Raw genomic sequence first — 19,211 nt, forward strand, 5'->3', positions numbered from 1 at the left:
CTTTTGGTAGAACGTAAATTACTTACCATATTCGATAATGCTAACAGCCCGCTAATTTTACTCACAAAACCGGCCAAGTGCGAGTCAGGCTCGCGCGACGAGGGTTCCGTACTACAGTCGTATTTTTTCGACATTTTGCACGATAATTCAAAAACTATGATGCATTAAAATAAATGAAAATCTGATTTAGAATGCACAGGTGAAGACCTTTCATCTGATACCCCACTTGATATAGTTAATTTACTGATTAATTGAAAATACTAATTATTAATTCATGAACACAATTTAATTTTTTTTGTGTGATGGAACCGTCTGCTATAAGACCTACCTACTTGCCAAATTTTATGAGACTTCAATGGTCTCAGGGTCTCCATGGCAAATGTAACGAAAATATAAATCTTGACGAGAGAGGCAAAGTTGTGAGTAAAGTTAGCAGGAAGCGACAAATCGCGCGCGCATTGGAATAGAGTAATATAAGCTTTACTTACACACATTTGCTGAGTGCGTCAAACAAATTTAGAACGTGTCAAAATTATTGAACTTTGTGTGGTGAGGTGGATATTGTATGATTGAATCGATTTTAGGACGCACTAGCTTAACTAAAACTCAGCCTCATTTATTTTGATATACCTTTGAAATTGGTATAATATATGTACTGAAAACAAAGCCGCGACGAGATTTGAGTCTCGTGCGTGGTACGCCTGGGTGAATGTGTCTTAGCCGTTATGTCACAGTAAACAAAGCTTAGGCGCCATCTCCACGGACGAGAGAATCGCCGCGATAGTCCTGCCGTGTGACGGAATAGGCTACTTGACAATTTTTTTAAGTTGGTCTTAAATGGTTAATATTTGTCCTATTATATCAAAAAAATTAACACTATATTTTTTTGCGCCCTAAAAACCGTAAAACTTTAATTTAAAAAAATATTTTTCTTAGACAGGTGAAAACACTGTCGGCCATGTTTGGCCGATAGATTATCTGTGCTCTGACGTCATGCATTTGTAAACAACAGTATAACCCTGTGGTTATACTGTTGTTTACAAATGCATGACGTCAGAGCACAGATAATCTATCGGCCAAACATGGCCGACAGTGTTTTCACCTGTCTAAGAAAAATATTTTTTTAAATTAAAGTTTTACGGTTTTTAGGGCGCAAAAAAATATAGTGTTAATTTTTTTGATATAATAGGACAAATATTAACCATTTAAGACCAACTTAAAAAAATTGTCAAGTAGCCTATTCAATACAAACTCTATAGGGCATAGGCCGATCTCCACAGGACGATACTATCGCAGCGATAGTTTGTATCGAATTTTGTCACACGGCGAGACTATCGCCGCGATTCTCTCGTCCGTGGAGATGACGCCTTTGTTTGAGTTGTTATCTCTTCTGGATACACTCCTCTTGGTCAATTTGCGTTACGCCTGGCTGATGGCATCTAGTAATGTGTATAGCAGAATTTTCATTTGATAAACCAATCATACATTATCCGTAAACACGTGAATAAATTTATAAATATTTGCTGTATGCGTTGGCAGTACAAAACAAATTGGTGCAAGATAAACAGAAACATGAAGGCTTGAACACACAACGCGCGAAGGCAGCGCGGTGCGACGTCGTATCTTACGCGGTACGGTGTTATAAACGGGTGCCAATATAGAAACGAAACGAAACGAAGCAGCGCTAATCGTGCCGTCTCACTCACGCTATACACAGGTATAGTGTGCGAGTGTGAGGGAATGATTATTGCCGTCATTTTAGATTCTTATATTTATTGGCACATTGGATTTAAGTAAAGAGTTCTGGACGGAAAGGGGATGTGTCTGCGTAGTATGAAAGAACAGTTCCTATGTAACTACTGATTTTCTTCATCATGATCAAGCCATCGCCTGCTCACTACAGCGCACGGGTCTCCTCTCAGAGTGAGAAGGGTTTTTGGCCATACTCTAAGTACTATGCTGGCCATGGCGCACGCCATCTAAAGTACCATGCTGGCCAAGTGGCCAGTACCTTTTGCACTTGCATATTGACAAACTTCAGACACCTTTGAGAACACTATGGAGAACTCTCAGGCATGCAGATTTCCTCACGATGTTTTCCTTCGCAGTTAAAGCAAGTGATATTTAATTGCTTAAAACGCGCGTAGCTCCGAAAAGTTAGAGGTGCATGCCCGGGATCGAACCTCCGACTTCTGTTTAGGAGGCAGACGTCCTAACCACTAGGCTAACACAGCATTTTAGATCTTTCATACTAGGCGCGCTATCATGGGTTGATGTGAACTTTAAGTCGTGCGTCATCACCGTAGTGTGCGTGCGACTTTTTAACATCCTATCGAACAGTTGCCGTCGCACGTCGCTGCTATCGCGCATGGTGTCTGTTCCAAGCCTTAAAGAATTAAACATGGCCAGCAAGCTCCATCCCAGAGCGCGAAGACGGACAAAAGCGACCCCTAGCGGCAAGACGTGTTCGAGCAATGTAAAATCTACTTTATTTAGTAGTTTTTAAGGTAGATTTTAGCATGCCCTGATTTTATTCCAATAGTCCCAGAGTTTGTGTGTCTATTTGGAATTCTTTGTCGGACATGGATGGATGTTGGACGTAGAATCACAAGTTTTTGAAATTTGAATGACGTAAATCAAACAAATTATTTAAAGGTAAAATAAGTAGTTCCATAAAAGCCGACAAAAAATGTGTTAAGTTAGATTTAGAATGGTGATTGAATATCGCTATCCCGCACCAGGTTAGCGCGGGCCTGTGCGGGTGTGCGGGGCATCCCCACCCCGATTGCCATCTCGACCTGTCGCATACTATAGGTCTGATGTTGGAGCAAGAAGGTAATGAGTAAAATAGTGAGCCACATATTTTATATGTCGGGGATAATTTATACTTTTAACTAGCTTGTGCCCGCGACTTCGTCCGCGTGGACTACACACATTTCGAACCCCTATTTTACCCTTTTAGGGGTTGAATTTTCAAAAATCCTTTCTTAGCGGATGCCTACGTCATAATAGCTATCTGCATGCCAAATTTTAGCCCGATCCGTCTTGTAGATTGAGCTGTGCGTTGATAGATCAGTCAGTCAGTCAGTCACCCACCTTTTCCCTTTATATATTTAGATTAATTGTTGCGTGATGCAATACATCAAGAAAATGGCAAAATATGACACTTTCCAAATAGACACAGCACATTGTATAAATTGTATACCACTCATGACTCCGAGCGATTCCGCCACGGGAACTTGCTGACCTGAAAGAAATTGTTATTACAACACCGATTCCAATTATAACTGTTGAGAGTCGTGTCTCCTTCCATTAATCACCATAATGCTGGAGTTCTTAGGATAATACTACTCCCTCTACAACCTCTCGCACTGCCAAGGGTCACTGGTAGAGATCTCTCATGGAGATAAGTGCTTCCCTGTCTACTTTTACTCTCTTTTTCTCTTTATTGTAAATGGTTTTGGTACAAATTAAATAATATTTAATACTAGCTTATTCCCGCGACTTGACTAACTACAAACCCCTATTTTACCCGCTTAGGGATCGTAATTTCAAAAATCCTTTCTTAGCGGATGTCCACGTCATAATAGCTATCTGCATGTCTTTCAGTCCGATTCTTCCAGTAGTTTGAGCTGTGCGTTGATAGATCAGTCAGTCAATCAATCAGTCAGTCACCTTTTTCTTATATATTTAGATTCATTATGATCATCATTATCGTCAAGACGTCAACCAATAGACGTCCACTGCTTTACATAGGGCTATTGTAAGGATTTCTGAGACTCTCTGCGAAATGTCGTCTATCCACGTCTGTCGTAGTGAGGGTCTTCCACACTGCGCTTTCAGCTAATCATACTACAATATTTCGTCTGAATAGTACCTATTAGTAATTTTCAGACGAACTTTTAAAGGTGAACCATTCTTTTGACATGATAGTTGAGCCATATAGTCAAAATGGCGTGTGAGGAGTCACTGTGTACGGACCATAGAGCAGAAACAAAGAGGAGATGTTGTATTAAGATTTCCCTATGAAATATCGAGTGACATTTTGCGGGGTGAGGGGTTGTGGAACGCCGCCCACTTCTCAATTTTCCATCTGCGGGTTAGTAGCAAAACTACTCGCTTGGCGACCTAACATCGATATATTGATGTCACTACATAGTTCAGCTATCTCACACTAGATGTCAATAAGTGTATTAATTACGTATAAAATTACTTACAAATGAAATGTGATACCATTCATAGCATCAGAACGTCTGTCTGAATAACTTTGACACGATAAAACACAACACTTCATCCTTTTGTTCTTAAAAACGCGAAAACACACCGATAATACGAGTCTCAATATATGTGAACCTGACGAACGCAGACAGCATACTAACTAAGGCCCCGCCCACAGTGATGACGTCAGGACCTAGTTGAAAATCACAGTGCACAGTTGCTTAGGCCAACTCCTCTTCGTTTCTGCTCTGTGGTACGGACTATACTAGTATAGTTACCGGGAAGGTCGGCCATGACGGCAGAAGTGCTCATGACGGCGTTGGCGTCCGCACTGGCGCGGCTCGCCTTCATGCTGCCGCCCGTCGACGGCTTCAGGCCGAGGATCCACACCTTGTGGGGAAACATATTTATCAGTAAACTAGCTTATGCTTAGTAGGTGAGCTATGGAGAGGGCTATGTGAGCTATGGAGAGGGCTATGTTAGGAGTTTCCTTGAGGGACAAGATCCGAAATGAGGAGATCCGCAGGAGAACCAAGGTCACTGACATAGCCCAAACTATTAGCAAGCTGAAGTGGCAGTGGGCAGGTCATGCCTGTCGTAGAGGCGATGGCCGTTGGAGCCGGAAAGTCCTTGAGTGGAGACCGCGTTTAAGCAAGCGTAGTGTGGGACGCCCTCCAGCACGATGGACCGACGATATAAAGAGGCTGGCGGGAAGTGGCTGGATGAGGAAGGCTGAGGACCGGGTGTGGTGGCGCTCTTTAGGGAAGGCCTATGTCCAACAGTGGACGTCCACAGGCTGATGATGATGATGATGATGATGATAGCTTATGCCCGCGACTTCATCCGGACTACACAAAATTCAATGAAAAGCAAGCTTGGGAATGAGTTGCTTAACGGCTATGTGATAGTTCTAATAAGTTTAAATCATTTTGTAAAGTGGTGATTATAAAAAGAATACCCGGCTGAGTTTGTTGTGGGCTCTTCTCAGACCTGGGTGCGTTTGAAACCCTCGTAGCTTTAGTTATAAGTTTGCGTAATAATTATTATCACCACTATATCTTACAAATCCAACAACTGACCCGGCGATGGGTTGATGATAATGATGGATGGTGGCAGTGGCGTGCTATGGGTTCCAAGCTAGGGTAGGCATTAGTCAGTTAGGTTACCTATTTAGAGGCTGTCATGATGATAATAGACCATTGAGCTATTTCAACTTGGGTAAGCAGTGCTTTTATGCCTCTATGACCTGCACGCCACTGGATGGTGGGTGTGGAGTTAGTGCTAAGTACCAGATGCTGCAGCGTGGTGAGAACAGGCAGCCACGCGTGCTGCAGCGCGTCGCCGTCGCGCCGCGCCGCCGCCAGCAACGCTCGCATGGCTGTGACGTGCCGTGACGTCACCATCACGAACGACTGCTGCTGACCTGAGGTATAGTGAACGTTGTCAATGGCGTTCGAAAAACAGAGTTTGTATGAGATAACTCGTTGGACACGCGAGCTACCTAAAGCCGACGCATTTTAAACTGAGTCGTCGAGTTATCTGTCTGTTTCGCTCCCACTTACAGGCCGTAGGTAAGTGCGAGCGAAACAGACTGATATAGCAAGCCTATACAGATACACCGTCCCAAGCATTGCTCCGCATTTTTTTGGGCTTTCGACCAATGTGATATAACCCGCCGGATTCGCGATTAACCGCTTACGCCACCATTCTTTATACCGAGCGCCTGTTCGACGGCTCTCGCGTGAGTTTTATTTTAAAAGAAAGAGAGAGATATAAGTCCCGCAAATTGCTGGACTTATATCTGTAACCATGTCATACTAACATCGAAATGACGTCATTTTGACGTCAGCCGAAATAAAAATATACCATCAGCTCGCAACTTCAGTCTAGTGCTGACATCACTAAAATGGCGGCCACGCGCATTAGCAATTTGCGGGATAAGAGTTTGCGACGAGAGACGTTTGTAAAATGTTAGCACTGAATTACTGTGCGAGCTGAATTACACTTTACTGCGTTGTAAAAAGAGTCGCTATTTATTTGAACGTCTTCGCGAAGTGAGCCTTCTCTAGCTAGCAGGTATTCTGTGGTGTGAGGGTATTTGTGACTTACCTGTAGGCTGCGAGCACGGCAGGGGGGTCCCGACCCACACCACGTGGTGTCGCAAGTCAGCCCCCGGGGCGGGCGAGGGCCGCGCGGCCGGCCAGGGACACGCCAGGGCGGCCAGGGCGCCCAGCACGGGCACGCAGTACTGCGCGGGGAGGGCGCAGCGGCACAGTGCGCCTATACACGCGTCCCGAGCGTTCGTCACCCCCATCTGTGATCACCACAGGATTCAATCAAGGCTACACTTCATACGCGCTTCCATACAAACATATTATTTACTAACTACTACTAACTCTACTCTACCCACGGAAAGAAGTAAGCATAGCGTTCTCTCTGTTACGTAGTCCTATACAAATGACAGAGACAAAAAATTTTGAATCACCAACCAATCAAATTTGATTGGAATGGAATTCAATTCGAAAATGTTTTCAAAAAATATTAGAAATTCAATTCGCATAGTTTCGTTTGTGTTTAGTTGGTGACTCAAAATAGTTAACCCCCACTGTGATTTTGTCTCTGTCATACTAATATATTTTATTTTATTTTATTTTTATTATTCATGTACCAAAAATTGTAGTTACAAAGTAATAATAAATTAAGTTACATCGGAAATGCTTATCTCTAAACAGAGATTTCTTCCAGCTGCCCATTCAAGGTTGTGAGTAAGGCGTATCAAGAAGTGGAATAGGTCTACGGTACTAGAATCTAATAAACTACATAAATATCTTATAATAAATACCCAAATCAACTTATATACAATAATAATACTTATCATAAATATCCTCACTATGCTACACATATGCTTAGGATTGAGCGAGTGCAAAAGCGCTTTCTTTGGCATCTTACGTTTGCGGCTGGAAAAGTAAAAAACCTAAGAAGTTATAATAGCAGACTAAATTTCTTTAATATGGAATCCTTAGAAACTCGTAGAACAAAACTCGATCTCATATTTTTATTTAAGATTTTCAACAACAAAATAGATTGTTCTTCTCTTTCAAATAGCTTTAAATTAAGGGTTCCTTCGAAATATCCTAGAAAACCTTTAAATTCTTCTTTATCTTTTCCTCGACGCTCAACAGTTATGGGTGCTAACTCGCCAATCCCTAGAATAAGTCAACTTTATAATAAGCTCAATGTGCTAGACATACACGCGGACTCACTGGTTAAATTCCGGAATTCAGTTCATATGGCATTAAGTGAATTGCCATAGTAATTTACTTGATGCCATGTGAACTGCTTACCTACATTTGTTTATTAGTTTAGAGTTTATTTATTTATATTATTTATATTATTATTATTTTTTAATCAAGTAACTTTTTTTTTAGTAGTAAAATTACCTGACACATTCGCATGCGGTGATTACTTTTAATTAGCTCGTCATATTGTCTTAAAACTTTTGTATTGTTAAATTTGTATTTGATGTATAATTATGATTAGCTGTTAGTGATCCAAATAAATGAAAAAAAAAAAAAAAAAAAATAATTATATACATAATATATGAAAAATATAATATATAAAATACTCTATATTAATGATAGGTAATACTGCTTCACTCTGTATTTGAATGAGTGTACTGAGTGGCAGTTCTCTCTGACATTTTCAGGAAGTGAGTTCCAATAGTAATATATTTCCGTGGATAGAGTATAGTCTTCAAGTGGTAATCCACTTGCTCACCTTGCCGCTAACTCTGGCCAGGGTCTGTATGGCGCGCAGGATGTTCTCCAGCTCGCCGATGCTCGCCTCAGCCAGCACCGACAGCCCCCACACTAGACCGCACCAAGACGACTTGATAAGCTGAAATTATACCACAAAAAATTAAAAAGCCGTGATAGCCTAGTGGTTAGGACGTCCGCATCCTATTCAGGAGGTCAGGGGTTCGACCCGGGCATGCACGGTTAAGGTAAAACATTGTGAGGAAACCTGCATGCATGAGAGTTCTCTATAATGTTCTCAAAGGTGTGTGAAGTCTGCCAATCCGCACTTGGCCAGCGTGGAGCACTATGGCCAAACCCTTATCTTACTGAGAGGAGACCCGCGGGGTGATTACGTAAAATGTTGCAGTAGCGACAGCAACTCGACAGTAGTAGCAATCCGCCAGTTCATTTGCTGTCTCTCTTCTTCTTCTTCTTCTTATTTTACTTTGTGGCTATTGCTGTCTCTCTCTAGCCGCTGTTACGTGTGACGTTTGACAGCAATGATCGCAAGATTCACGCCTGTCGCAAGCCTGTCGCGAGATACGTAGTCACCCCGCCGTGCTCAGTTGTGAGTCGACGATGGGTTGATGTAACAACAAATTCACGGTTTTCGGATTTTTCCCTTTACTTGTGCTATAAGACTTTGTCACCAATCAAACTTCATGATTCTAAGTCAACGGGAAGTTGAGATATAGATAGACATAGATTTTGATGCCTTTGACGGGTCTTAAACCAACAAACAAACACACTTTCGTATTTATAATATTGGTATTGAAGCACGTGCAGTCGAGTTGACGGCCATTCGGACGAGTTTTTTTCGGTTCAGATGTCCCCCAAGTCTTGATATTAGTATATGGATATGGATTTCCGTTTAATCGTGGTTTATGTATTGAGTTACCTTTTTTAATTTATAGACTAGCACTTGGCTGCAATCAGACCTGGTGGCAAGTGATGATGCAGCCTAAGATGGAGCGCGCTTGCCTAGAAGATGCCTATTCACTCTTGACTTGAAGGTACCAATATTATAATTGGAGGGGAAAACTGATGCTGGAAGGGTGTTCCAAATCTTAGCGGTTCGAATTAGGAGGCAAATCGCTTCGTACATATCCGTGGAATTTTGACCAATTTTAAATTTATACCTGTAATTTGAGTAGCCTCTCCTTATCCTCAGCGTCGAGGTCTATCTTCTCCACCACATTGGAGTTCTGATCAGCTTCCCCGCTGTGACCATTTTTGGTTATTTCTGTTTTGTTGTCCAAACTTTCCGTTTCTGAAAAGGCAACGAGTTATACCTATTTTTTTTTGCATTGCATTGTATTTCTCATTAGTTAGGGTCGTGACTACTAGCATCAGTACCCTTATTATAAATGCGAAAGTGTGTTGGTTTGTTGGTGATTGGGATTTTTTGCATGTGTATAGATAAAGACCTGGAGAGTGACATAGGCTACTTTTATTCCGGAAAATCAAACAGTTTCCACGGGATTTTTAAAAAACCTAATTCCACGCGAACGAAGTCGCGGGCATCAGCTAGTGGACACAGCTATACAAGCACGCTGGAAGAGGTGTCTACAATTTTTAAAAAGAAAGGATGACTAACTGACTGATCTATCAACGCGTCGCTATCGGAGCGAACAGGTGCCAGGTCGGCACCACGGAGGAGCAGCAGCGGAGATCACAGCTGTATTAGTGACGTCTAGCCCCCAAGGGGGGAGAGTGAGCATAAGGGACAAGGAAGAGACAAAATAATTTGTAGGGAGTCAAGAAGGCGCCCCGGGAAAATGCCAAGAGCAAGTACCGAACGGGCGCCCTCCCGCGATTCGGCCCATATAACCGAGAGGTTGGTGGGGCCATGGGAGGTGGAGGGTTGATCTATCAACGCACAGCTCAAACTACTGAACGGATCAGGCTGAAATTTGGCATGCAGATAGTTATTATGATGTAGACATTCGATAAGAAAGGATTTTTTAAAAATTCAACCCCTAAGGGGGTAAAATAGTGGTTTAAAACTTGTGCAGTGTAGTCCACGAGTCACAGGCATAAGCTAGTGAAATTATAAAATGGGCCTGTAGTCTTCAATTCAAATCAAAATATGAAATCATCATATTATACAGCGGAAAGTTTGGACGATTGTGTTTAAAAGCACGGACCTTTATGGTTGTTCGTTGTTTTGTTAGTGTTGGAGTTCACTTCTTGTTCTTCTCCGTCGTTCTGAGAGTCGTCGTAAAGTTCTTGCAATCTAAAAAACATGTATAGTACGCGACAGGTCGAGATGGCAATCGGGGTATGAGGCGGGAGGACGTCACCCGCGCTATCCCGTACCGGGTTAGCGCGGGGGCTGTGCGAGTGTGCGGGGCATCCTCACCCCGATTGCCATCTCGACCTGTTGCGTACTATATTTTATATCAAGTTCAAATTAAACCTTAGGAAGGTATGAGAGACTTGTGGTTGTGCTCAAAAACAATCTATACTAATCTATACTATATATTATATAAAGAGGTAATGTTGTTAAGTTTGCTTGTAGGGGGTAATCTTTGGAACTACTGAACCGATTTTAAAAATCCTATCACCAGTAGAAAGCTACATTATTCCTGAGTGACATAGGCTATACGGGATCTTTAAAACCCTAAATCTACACGGGCGAAGCCGCGGGGATCAGCTAGTCTATTATAAAGAGGTAAAGTTTTTGTCAGAAATAATCTCTGGAACTACTGAACCGATTTTGAAAATTATTTCACCAGTAGAAAGCTACATTTTTCCTGAGTGACACAGGCTATATTTAATTTTGAAAAAAATTAGAGATCCCTACGACAATTATAATAGACCCGTGCGAAGCCGGGGCGGGTCACTAGGAAGTGATAAAAAACGGTTATACCTAAAGTACTCCTTGCCCTCCAGTGTGATAGCGATTGAGCGTATGATCTCGACCAGACAGGCATATGCCACTGAGATGCCGTACCCCTCTTGAATGCTCGGCGCCTCAGTGCGATCCAGCATCTCTATACTGTATAACATAATTTTTTTTTTTTTTTTTAAATTCTTAAAAGAATATTAGCCATATTAAATGACTAATATTCCCCTTTCCTCTCCAATTAAGCGTCAGGCTTGTGCTAGGAGTAGGTACGACAATAGTGCAACGGGCGGGATTTGAACCGTCGACCTTTCGGTTTTTCAGTCCACTCCTATACCGGTTGAGCTATTGAGGCTAGAATCTGTTAAACTCATCAATCATTACTATACAAGCAAACCTACTATACCCTAACATCATTTTTTATATTTTTTTATTAAAAGAATATTAGCCATATTAATCTTGAATAATATTCCCGTTTCCCCTCCAACTAAGCGTAAAGCTTGTGGTAGGAGTGCATACACAATAGTGCAACGGGTGGGGTTTGAACTACCGACCTTAACCGTTGAGCTATTGAGGCCCTGAAATACTCTAAATCACTATCTATTTTCAAAACGAAATTGAAACTATTTTATTTATTCTCAATTTGATGTGTTTATTTATTTATTGTTATTTTTTATTCCACTTATCTGTCATCTATTCCTCTTTTATTTACTGTTGTATTTTACTTTTTATACATATACATACGTATATTTTTAATAGACTAAGCGGCTTTCGCTGATGCTGTTATTATGTAAATTCATTTTATTTAATTAATACACCCCTTCCGTTTTCTTTATTTTTTATTATATTCTCTTTGAATTCTCTGTGCTCTCTACTCTAAGGTTGCCTGGAAGAGATCGCTATTTTGTCATTGCATTGCCCATCTCACTCAGTCTTCTCTCTATCTCACATGCACTTGTGCACATTCATGTCACACTTTTCACTCAAAACTCAATGTTGTTTGTACGAAAAACATAACACAACAAAGTTAGCTTAGCTGAGCACAGCACAGCGCAGCATAGCTCAATGTTGATTGGTCACCCTTAGGGTTATGTACTTGATGTACTTACTATATAGATTTGGCAGTCCCAGGGTCGAATGTGATGCACAAAGGGAGCCATACACCCTTCCAATAGAACCCTGCTTGTTGCGGGATGCTCGATGATCCTGAAACAAGTTATAATCAATGATAAACAAAATACTTTCACAGTGGAGTTTAGCCGTATGCATTTGCCGTATGTATATATGGCAGATCATGAACAAAATTACAACAAAATTAAAATGAGAACAAAAAAAATATTTATTCAAGAATAAAACTGAATACTTAAGCTATTGAAATAAGGTAAAACCATTATTTTTGCTTTTATTTTTCAGGCCGCTTTTAAAGCACTTATTCATCATCATCATCATGATCAACCCATCGCCGGCTCATTACAGAGCATTGGTCTCCTCTCAGAGTGAGAAGGGTTTTGGTCATAGTCTACCACGCTGGCCAACTGCGGATTGGCAGACTTCACACACGTTTGAGAACATTATGGAGAACTCCCAGGCATGCAGGTTTCCTCACGATGTTTTCCTTCACCGTTAAAGCAAGTGATATTTTAATTACTTAAAAAAGCACTTATTAGTTATTACAAATCTTGTAGATACTCGTATCGCTGGGTTTTAAGGATCACTAAATATGAATATGTTATACCTAATCTATTTGGTCACGATCTTTCAAAAGTAAACATGAACTATAAATTGAGAGCACGCAATATATGTACAGTTGTGTCTATTCTTGTGGTTATTTCATCTTTGAATGGAAATATAAATGTTGGTTTGAGAAGACTACCACGTAAACAATTATGTATTACCTAGATTACTCATTTTTAGGGTTCCCTACCTCAAAAGGAGAAAGGAACCCTTATAGGATCACTTTGTTGTGTCTGTGGGGCTTATAGCACAAGTAAAGGAAAAAATCCGAAAACCGTAAAGTGATTACTTACATCATAAAAAAAATTAAAATGTGTTCATGAATAAATAATTCGTTTTCAATTTTCAAAGTAAGATAACTAAGTCGAGTGGGGTATCATATGAAAGGGCTTTTACCTGTACATTCTACAACTGATTTTTATTTATTTTATGCATAATTTTTTGATTTATTGTCCAATGTCGAAAAAATACGACTGTAGTACGGAACCCTCCAATTATCACGAACTCGGATTGGATGAGTGCGTAACCACCGTAACGCCGCGAAAAGCCACCAAACTGTTTTTTTCGCTGCGTTTGCAAGCGTTTGTTTTTAAACGACTTCCAAAAATGAGGTGGTTCTCAAATCGGCCCGTTTTTTTGTAATATACTTTTTAAATTTATAAACTAGATTTGTAGAGCGTTATCCCTGTCGTCGAGACCGACAAAACGTCTACACTACACTAGATTACAACATGGGGTTATTCAAGGGGCGGACCAACAAATTCCTAAAAGGCCGGCAACGCATCGGCGGTTTCTCTGGTGCTGCAAATATTCATGGGTGGCGGTAATCACTTAACATCAGGTGACCCGCCTGCTCGTTTTCCCGCTATCTCTATTTTAAAAAAAAACGTCATATAGGTATGAGTGACAGAGACAACGCTCTACAAAGCCGAAATGTCCTAAAGGCCGATGTACATTACTTTCTGCCGCGTACTATATAAAAGTATGTGTCAATATAGCAAGACGGAGTAGATACAACTACTTCGTGCGTTGTACGCGCCGCTTCACGCCTGGACTATGCATCGAACCCGTGAGATCTGTTTGGACGTTCGTGTTTCAGCTGCAGAACTGCACGTTAGTATATACTCTATCCACGGAGACAAGTTAGTTCAGGGCACTCTAGAAACTATGTTAAGCAGTGCCCGAGTGACGGTATCACTGCGAACACAAAGGCGGCTCGTAGTGTGCGCGTGGACGGCAACACGTAGCTCGTAGCTGGCTACGTGGTGACCGTGGACGAGCCGTACCCACTTGCAGGTTGACACAGTATCAGATACGTTACATGCTACACGGCTAGCGAGTCCCCACTTTACGTAATCCCATACAAATGACAAAAAAATCAGTGGGTGTTAGCCGTTCATTGGTGAACGAAACTATGTTTTCGAATTTAATTTCGAATGTTTTAGATAGGGACAGTTCCCTAATAGTACGGAAAACATTTAGATTTTTTGTGGTTGGTTGGCTACTCTTCGGCTACTGGTCGAAGCTTCACCTACACTGAGAGGCATCAGATGTAGGTACAGTACGCGGCGAAAGTAATGTACATCGACCTTTAGAATGACATTTCAGCTTTGTAGAGCGTTGTCTCTGTCACTCATACGGTCCAGTCGGTCTCAACGACAGATGTACATTACTTTGGCTAGGATACAACTAGGTGTCTTTGATTTCACGTCACCCCTAGCTTCACCTTAAATTAGACAGGTGTCGATCCAGGATCAAATCGAGAGTTTCCTGACTCTAGTTCTTTCTGATAGTAGTATGGATTTCAGTGAACGCTACGGCTGCCGTCAAGACTGGCGCACGAATCGGTTCAGCACATACGGCAGATGCATGCGACGTTGTCAGCCGCTGATCGACTTGTACACAGAGACACTGGTGCGGGACCCTCGGAACCTGTCTGCGCATATACGATCACAATCTTGGAGTAAGTAATGTTAACTCTTCATATGCCGTCAAGACTGGCGCACGAATCGGTTCAGCACATACGGCAGATGCATGCGACGTTGTCAGCCGCTGATTGACAGATACACAGAGACACTGGTGCGGGACCCTCGGAACCTGTCTGCGCATATACGATCACAATCTTGGAGTAAGTAATGCTGACCCACATGGACTACACAAATTTCAAACCCCTATTTCATCCCCTTAGAGGTTGAATTTTCAAAAATCCTTTCTTAGCGGATGCCTACGCCATAATAGCTATTTGAATGCCAAATAACAGCTCGATCCGTCCAGTCGTTTGAGCTGTGCGTTGATAGATCAGTCAATTTTTCCTTTCATATATTTAGACTAGCTAATGCTCGCGACTGCATCCGCGTGGACTACACAAATTTCAAACCCCTATTTCACCGCCTTAGGGGTTGAATTTTCAAACGTCCTGTCTTAGCGGAAGCCTACGTCATAATAGCGTCCAGTCGTTTGAGCTGTGCGTTAATAGATCAGTCAATTAGTCAACTTTTCCTTTCATATATTTAGATAAATCAGGCAGGCGCGATTCTGGCGGCGAGGAAGACAATATCGACTTGCAAGACGAAGAGTACGATACGAAAATTGCGGAAAATCTCAATGGTCCTGCGCCTGCACTATTGGATGATTCTGTTGATCATAATGACTGGGCGGTGACAGTCGACATTGATGACGTGGATGTAGAGAGCATACACAATGATGGTTCAGTGTATCATGATTTGTTTCATGATTAAAATGTGATTATATTACAAATCTTCTTCTTCTTTGTCCTCGCCTTATGCCGTTACGCAATGTCGGCTTTCCCTATCATGCGGCGCCATGTAGTTCGCGTGTTCGCGTCTTCGTCATTGAGGCCGAGGCGTTTCATGTCCCTTTGGACATTTGTCATCCAGGCAGTTTGTGGTCTTCCCCTACCCCTCTTTCTTGTAGCCATGGAAAGGCATTACGTGTCCGTACCATCTGAGCCTTGATTCTGATATTTTGTCGGTTATGGGTGCAACTTTAAAGCTTCCTCTTATATATTCATTTCGCACATGATGATATTAATTATTACAAATGCATTGTCATTTTAAAAATCACTACCCATATTATAAATGCGAAAGTGTGTTTGTTTGTTGGTTTGTCCTTCAATCACGTCGCTACGGAGCAACGGATCGACGTGATTTTTTGCATGGGTATAGTTTAAGATCTGAAAGTGATATAGGCTACTTTTTATCCCGAAAAATCAAAGAGTTCCCACGGGATTTTTAAAAATCTAAATCCACGCCGACGAAGTCGCGGGCATCAGCTAGTGACAAATACGGACAGCCACTTTTGCATTGGAGCGCGTCTAATTGTTAGGTTTAGATATTGTACACCACAAAATTAACAGAAAACACACAAAGCAAGATAAAGTAGTGTTCACTTACCAGCAGGTGTGTTAACTTGCGATGCGACAAACAAACTCTGCACGTATGCGCCGAGAGCGTTGACTATGTCTTGAAATATGTTTGTCGCGTGAGGCTTCATGTCGTAGCATTCACAGAACGCCTTAAGTAGGTCTGAAATCAAAAATAACTGGTCGAATGCTGGGGACTGGGGATCTAGTTATGGAGAGATATGACGACCGCCCTGGCCCAGTGGTGAGCGCTGTGGTCTTATCAGCGGGAGTTCTGGGTTTAATTCCCGGGAGGGGATATTTGGAAAGAATGATGGCCACTTTGGACTATGAAAAATCAGAAGTTAACGAGTTGAAATTATTGCCAAAATGTAGTACATTGTTAATGTAATTGTTGGATACTCTCAGTTTTGTTTTAAAAGCTGGGTGAATTATGTTAATCGTCTTCAAAAACATAACATTTGCATTAAAAAATATTTTATTTTTGAACACTTCCATAATTATTTACGTTCCTAGAGAAGTCCATACTTTAACAAACTCTAAATCGATTTTATTTCATAATCGAAATAAATCCTATCCCATTTTAACCGTATAAACGGATGTTAAATATTAAACTAAGAACTAAGCCACTAACAGAATCTGGTGTTACCTACAAACAATAGCTAAAAAAACACATCTTATTAATTAAAAACTGATGATCTTATATCTAAAAATCGATATCGGCATAAATCGATCGATTCGAACACAAGGTAAAAGTACATACAATTAGCATAGTTATTTTTCTTCTTCTTCAAGCTGCTGAATTCTTTCAGCTGTCAGCAGAAACCTTTGTTGTTATGTCAGTCAGTCAACTTCTCCTGTCATATGTATGGATAATGCCACGCACCTGGTTGAATCGTCATTCGGTGCAACACCTCGAGCGCCAGCGCGCGTTGCCAGAGTGGCTTGTCTGGATCCAGGAATTTGATTGTCAGGGAGAGAAAAATCTCACATTCCGTCACCTGAAATATTCACTTTACTTTTCCCAGAAACTATATCAAAAAATATCTAATGTACTAAGGCAGTGGTCCGATCGCCGGCGAGAAAACGACTAACTATCGGCGATTTTCTTTCTCAAGAAACGCACAATAAATGTACATTCCTTGTAAACGAAAGAGATGCATATATCAAAAGTTGCTCTCTAACTGTTCACACTGCCGGCGACGACTTGCTTTACTAGTTTTGTCGCTGAGCGACGAGCTTTCAAAAATAAGCTCGCTCAGCGATATTCGTTCAGCGATGCTCGCTCGCTTGAGCACGTATAACGCGCTCGCACACTTGCACACTCGCTTATAGCCCGGCGACAAAACTATCGAAACTACACATTCGCTTCCCGCTGATCGCCAACTCGTTTATAGTTTCTGGTTCTACTCGTTTCTCGTTCATCGTCGGCGGTCGGACCACTGCCTTATGAACTTTGCAAATAAAATGGTTTATCTCGGGTGATAATAGCTATAATTTTTTTAATTTAATTCAATATGGCGGGCTGTATGACACCATTTCAAATGTGAAAAATGTTACTTTTTAGTTTGTGTTTGGTGGGGTAGTTGTGTTTTTAAATTTTTTATTACTTGTTAATTTGATTATCATAATGCCCAGGCTTCTCACTGCGGGGGGCCCGCCATCGGAAATGTGGTAGAATGAAAGTACGATAATAGTCCTTAATTTAAGGGTGACATGACAGTTGACACATAGAGCAAAATGGCAAATGAGTTCTCAAAATGTGTACATGCAAAAGTGTGCATAGCGCAAATCACAACAGGCTCCTAACTAGTTTGAACTGTGTGTCTTCTTTCTTCTCTGTGGGCTTGTTTCCGCACTGAAACGTTTCCGTTTTTTGTGCGTGTATTGTGTGTCATGGTATGCTTTGTCGTTCACTGTATGGATAATGATACTCACGAGCACAGCATGGTACTTGTGCACGATGATGGATACGAGTCTCAGCAGGCGCATGGTGACGGGGAAGTGGGGCCTCTCACTCGCAGCCCCCGGGCCCCCTCCGCTCCCCGCCGCAGGGGGCCCGCCCCCGGGGATGTGGGGGGACGTGAATGCTGCCCTAGAATTAGTATTAATTATAAAGTGCATTATTTTGGGGTTTACTTTGCTTACTAGACAATAAAATATGTCACTATCTAAAATCATTATTTCATAAAGCTCTCAACAGATGATGCTGTAGCCATGTTACATCGCGCTTATATTTTGTTCCAGTAACGTATAATTTGGGCTAGTAGATATCAGTTTAGTACCTATTATGTTATTCAAAAGATCACTTTATTTTTAAATTTTGCACCTGCAAGAGTGTAAAACAAGAACTATACCCTATCCGCGGAATGAAGTTAATGCAGCGCTCTTTTTGCTTGGCTCTATGATTTGTATGGGTAACAGAGAAGAGCGCTATACTAACTTATCCGCGGAATGAAGTTAGTATAGCGTTCTCTCTGTTTTCGTATGGGATTAGGTAGAGAGAGCACTGTATTAACTTCATTCCGCCGGATAGGGTATAGCGTCAGAAGTGCCAACAATCGATAATTGAAAATCTCTACATATGATATAATCATAGTATATAAAATAAAGTCGCTTCCCGCGTCTGTATATATGTATGAACGCGTAGATCTTTTAAACTACGCAACGGATTTTAATGCGGTTTTTACCAATAGATAGAGTGATTCAAGAGGAAGGTTTATAGCTATAGTTTAATTCTCAAAAAATTAGAGATCCCTAGAGAAATTGAAATAATGTGAATTAGGTCGGAAAAAAGTATTCTCATTTGAGAGTTTCCGAGGCAATGACACCTCAATGACACCATATTAATATCTACATTGCACCCATGCCAAACTGGGGCGGGTCGCTAGTCATCATATAAATTGTGGTATGTACTCGTTATTTACTTTGTAACTTACCTATATTTGACATTGGGTGAAAATAGTCTTATGATCAATGCACAAACATGTTCTTTTAGTAGAAATCGAAATTCCGATATCTGAAATAGAAATAAATCAATAAAGATCTGTGGTTCGGGTACGGAAACATGACAGCTATAGTGTGACGATAGCAATCACCTCTGATTGGCAGACACTCTCTCAATATTGGCTAAAACGCATTGTTGCAGCAAAAATGCCATCAATTCAGCAAATCATAACAACTGAGATTGTAACAATGATTGCCGCAGCTTTTCCGTTATCGACCTGTTTTA

At 41.3% G+C, this 19,211-nt stretch overlaps 2 protein-coding genes across 5 annotated transcripts in view; one reads left to right on the forward strand and one right to left on the reverse strand.

Moving 5' to 3' along the window:
- Positions 1–19,211, reverse strand: part of mon2 (Mon2 homolog, regulator of endosome-to-Golgi trafficking) — a 43,468-nt gene that overhangs the window by 20,747 nt on the left and 3,510 nt on the right. Inside the window, exons 7-19 of one of the 4 annotated variants that reach the window (XM_034980929.2) lie at positions 18,919–18,998; positions 17,918–18,074; positions 16,866–16,980; positions 16,011–16,142; positions 11,973–12,069; positions 10,888–11,016; positions 10,163–10,251; positions 9,155–9,285; positions 7,996–8,115; positions 6,328–6,532; positions 5,508–5,641; positions 4,497–4,608; positions 3,206–3,247 (exon numbers count right to left, since the gene is read on the reverse strand). In XM_034980929.2, the coding sequence (XP_034836820.1) occupies positions 3,206–3,247; positions 4,497–4,608; positions 5,508–5,641; positions 6,328–6,532; positions 7,996–8,115; positions 9,155–9,285; positions 10,163–10,251; positions 10,888–11,016; positions 11,973–12,069; positions 16,011–16,142; positions 16,866–16,980; positions 17,918–18,074; positions 18,919–18,998 (1,543 nt within the window). Of the gene's footprint in view, positions 1–3,205; positions 3,248–4,496; positions 4,609–5,507; positions 5,642–6,327; positions 6,533–7,995; positions 8,116–9,154; positions 9,286–10,155; positions 10,252–10,887; positions 11,017–11,972; positions 12,070–16,010; positions 16,143–16,865; positions 16,981–17,917; positions 18,075–18,918; positions 18,999–19,211 lie in introns of all 4 variants that reach the window. The other 3 variants (XM_069506457.1, XM_069506459.1, XM_069506458.1) reach the window with 3 other exon arrangements.
- On the forward strand, positions 12,621–15,335 carry LOC117993176 (uncharacterized). Its single transcript, XM_069506325.1, has 4 exons — positions 12,621–12,739; positions 13,596–13,710; positions 14,406–14,560; positions 15,112–15,335. Exons 1-4 carry the CDS (start codon positions 12,634–12,636, stop codon positions 15,333–15,335), a joined length of 600 nt encoding a protein of 199 aa, XP_069362426.1. The 5' UTR covers positions 12,621–12,633.

The sequence above is a fragment of the Maniola hyperantus genome, chromosome 23 (assembly GCF_902806685.2).
Source record: "Maniola hyperantus chromosome 23, iAphHyp1.2, whole genome shotgun sequence".
NCBI classification, from domain to species: Eukaryota; Metazoa; Arthropoda; class Insecta; order Lepidoptera; family Nymphalidae; genus Maniola; species Maniola hyperantus.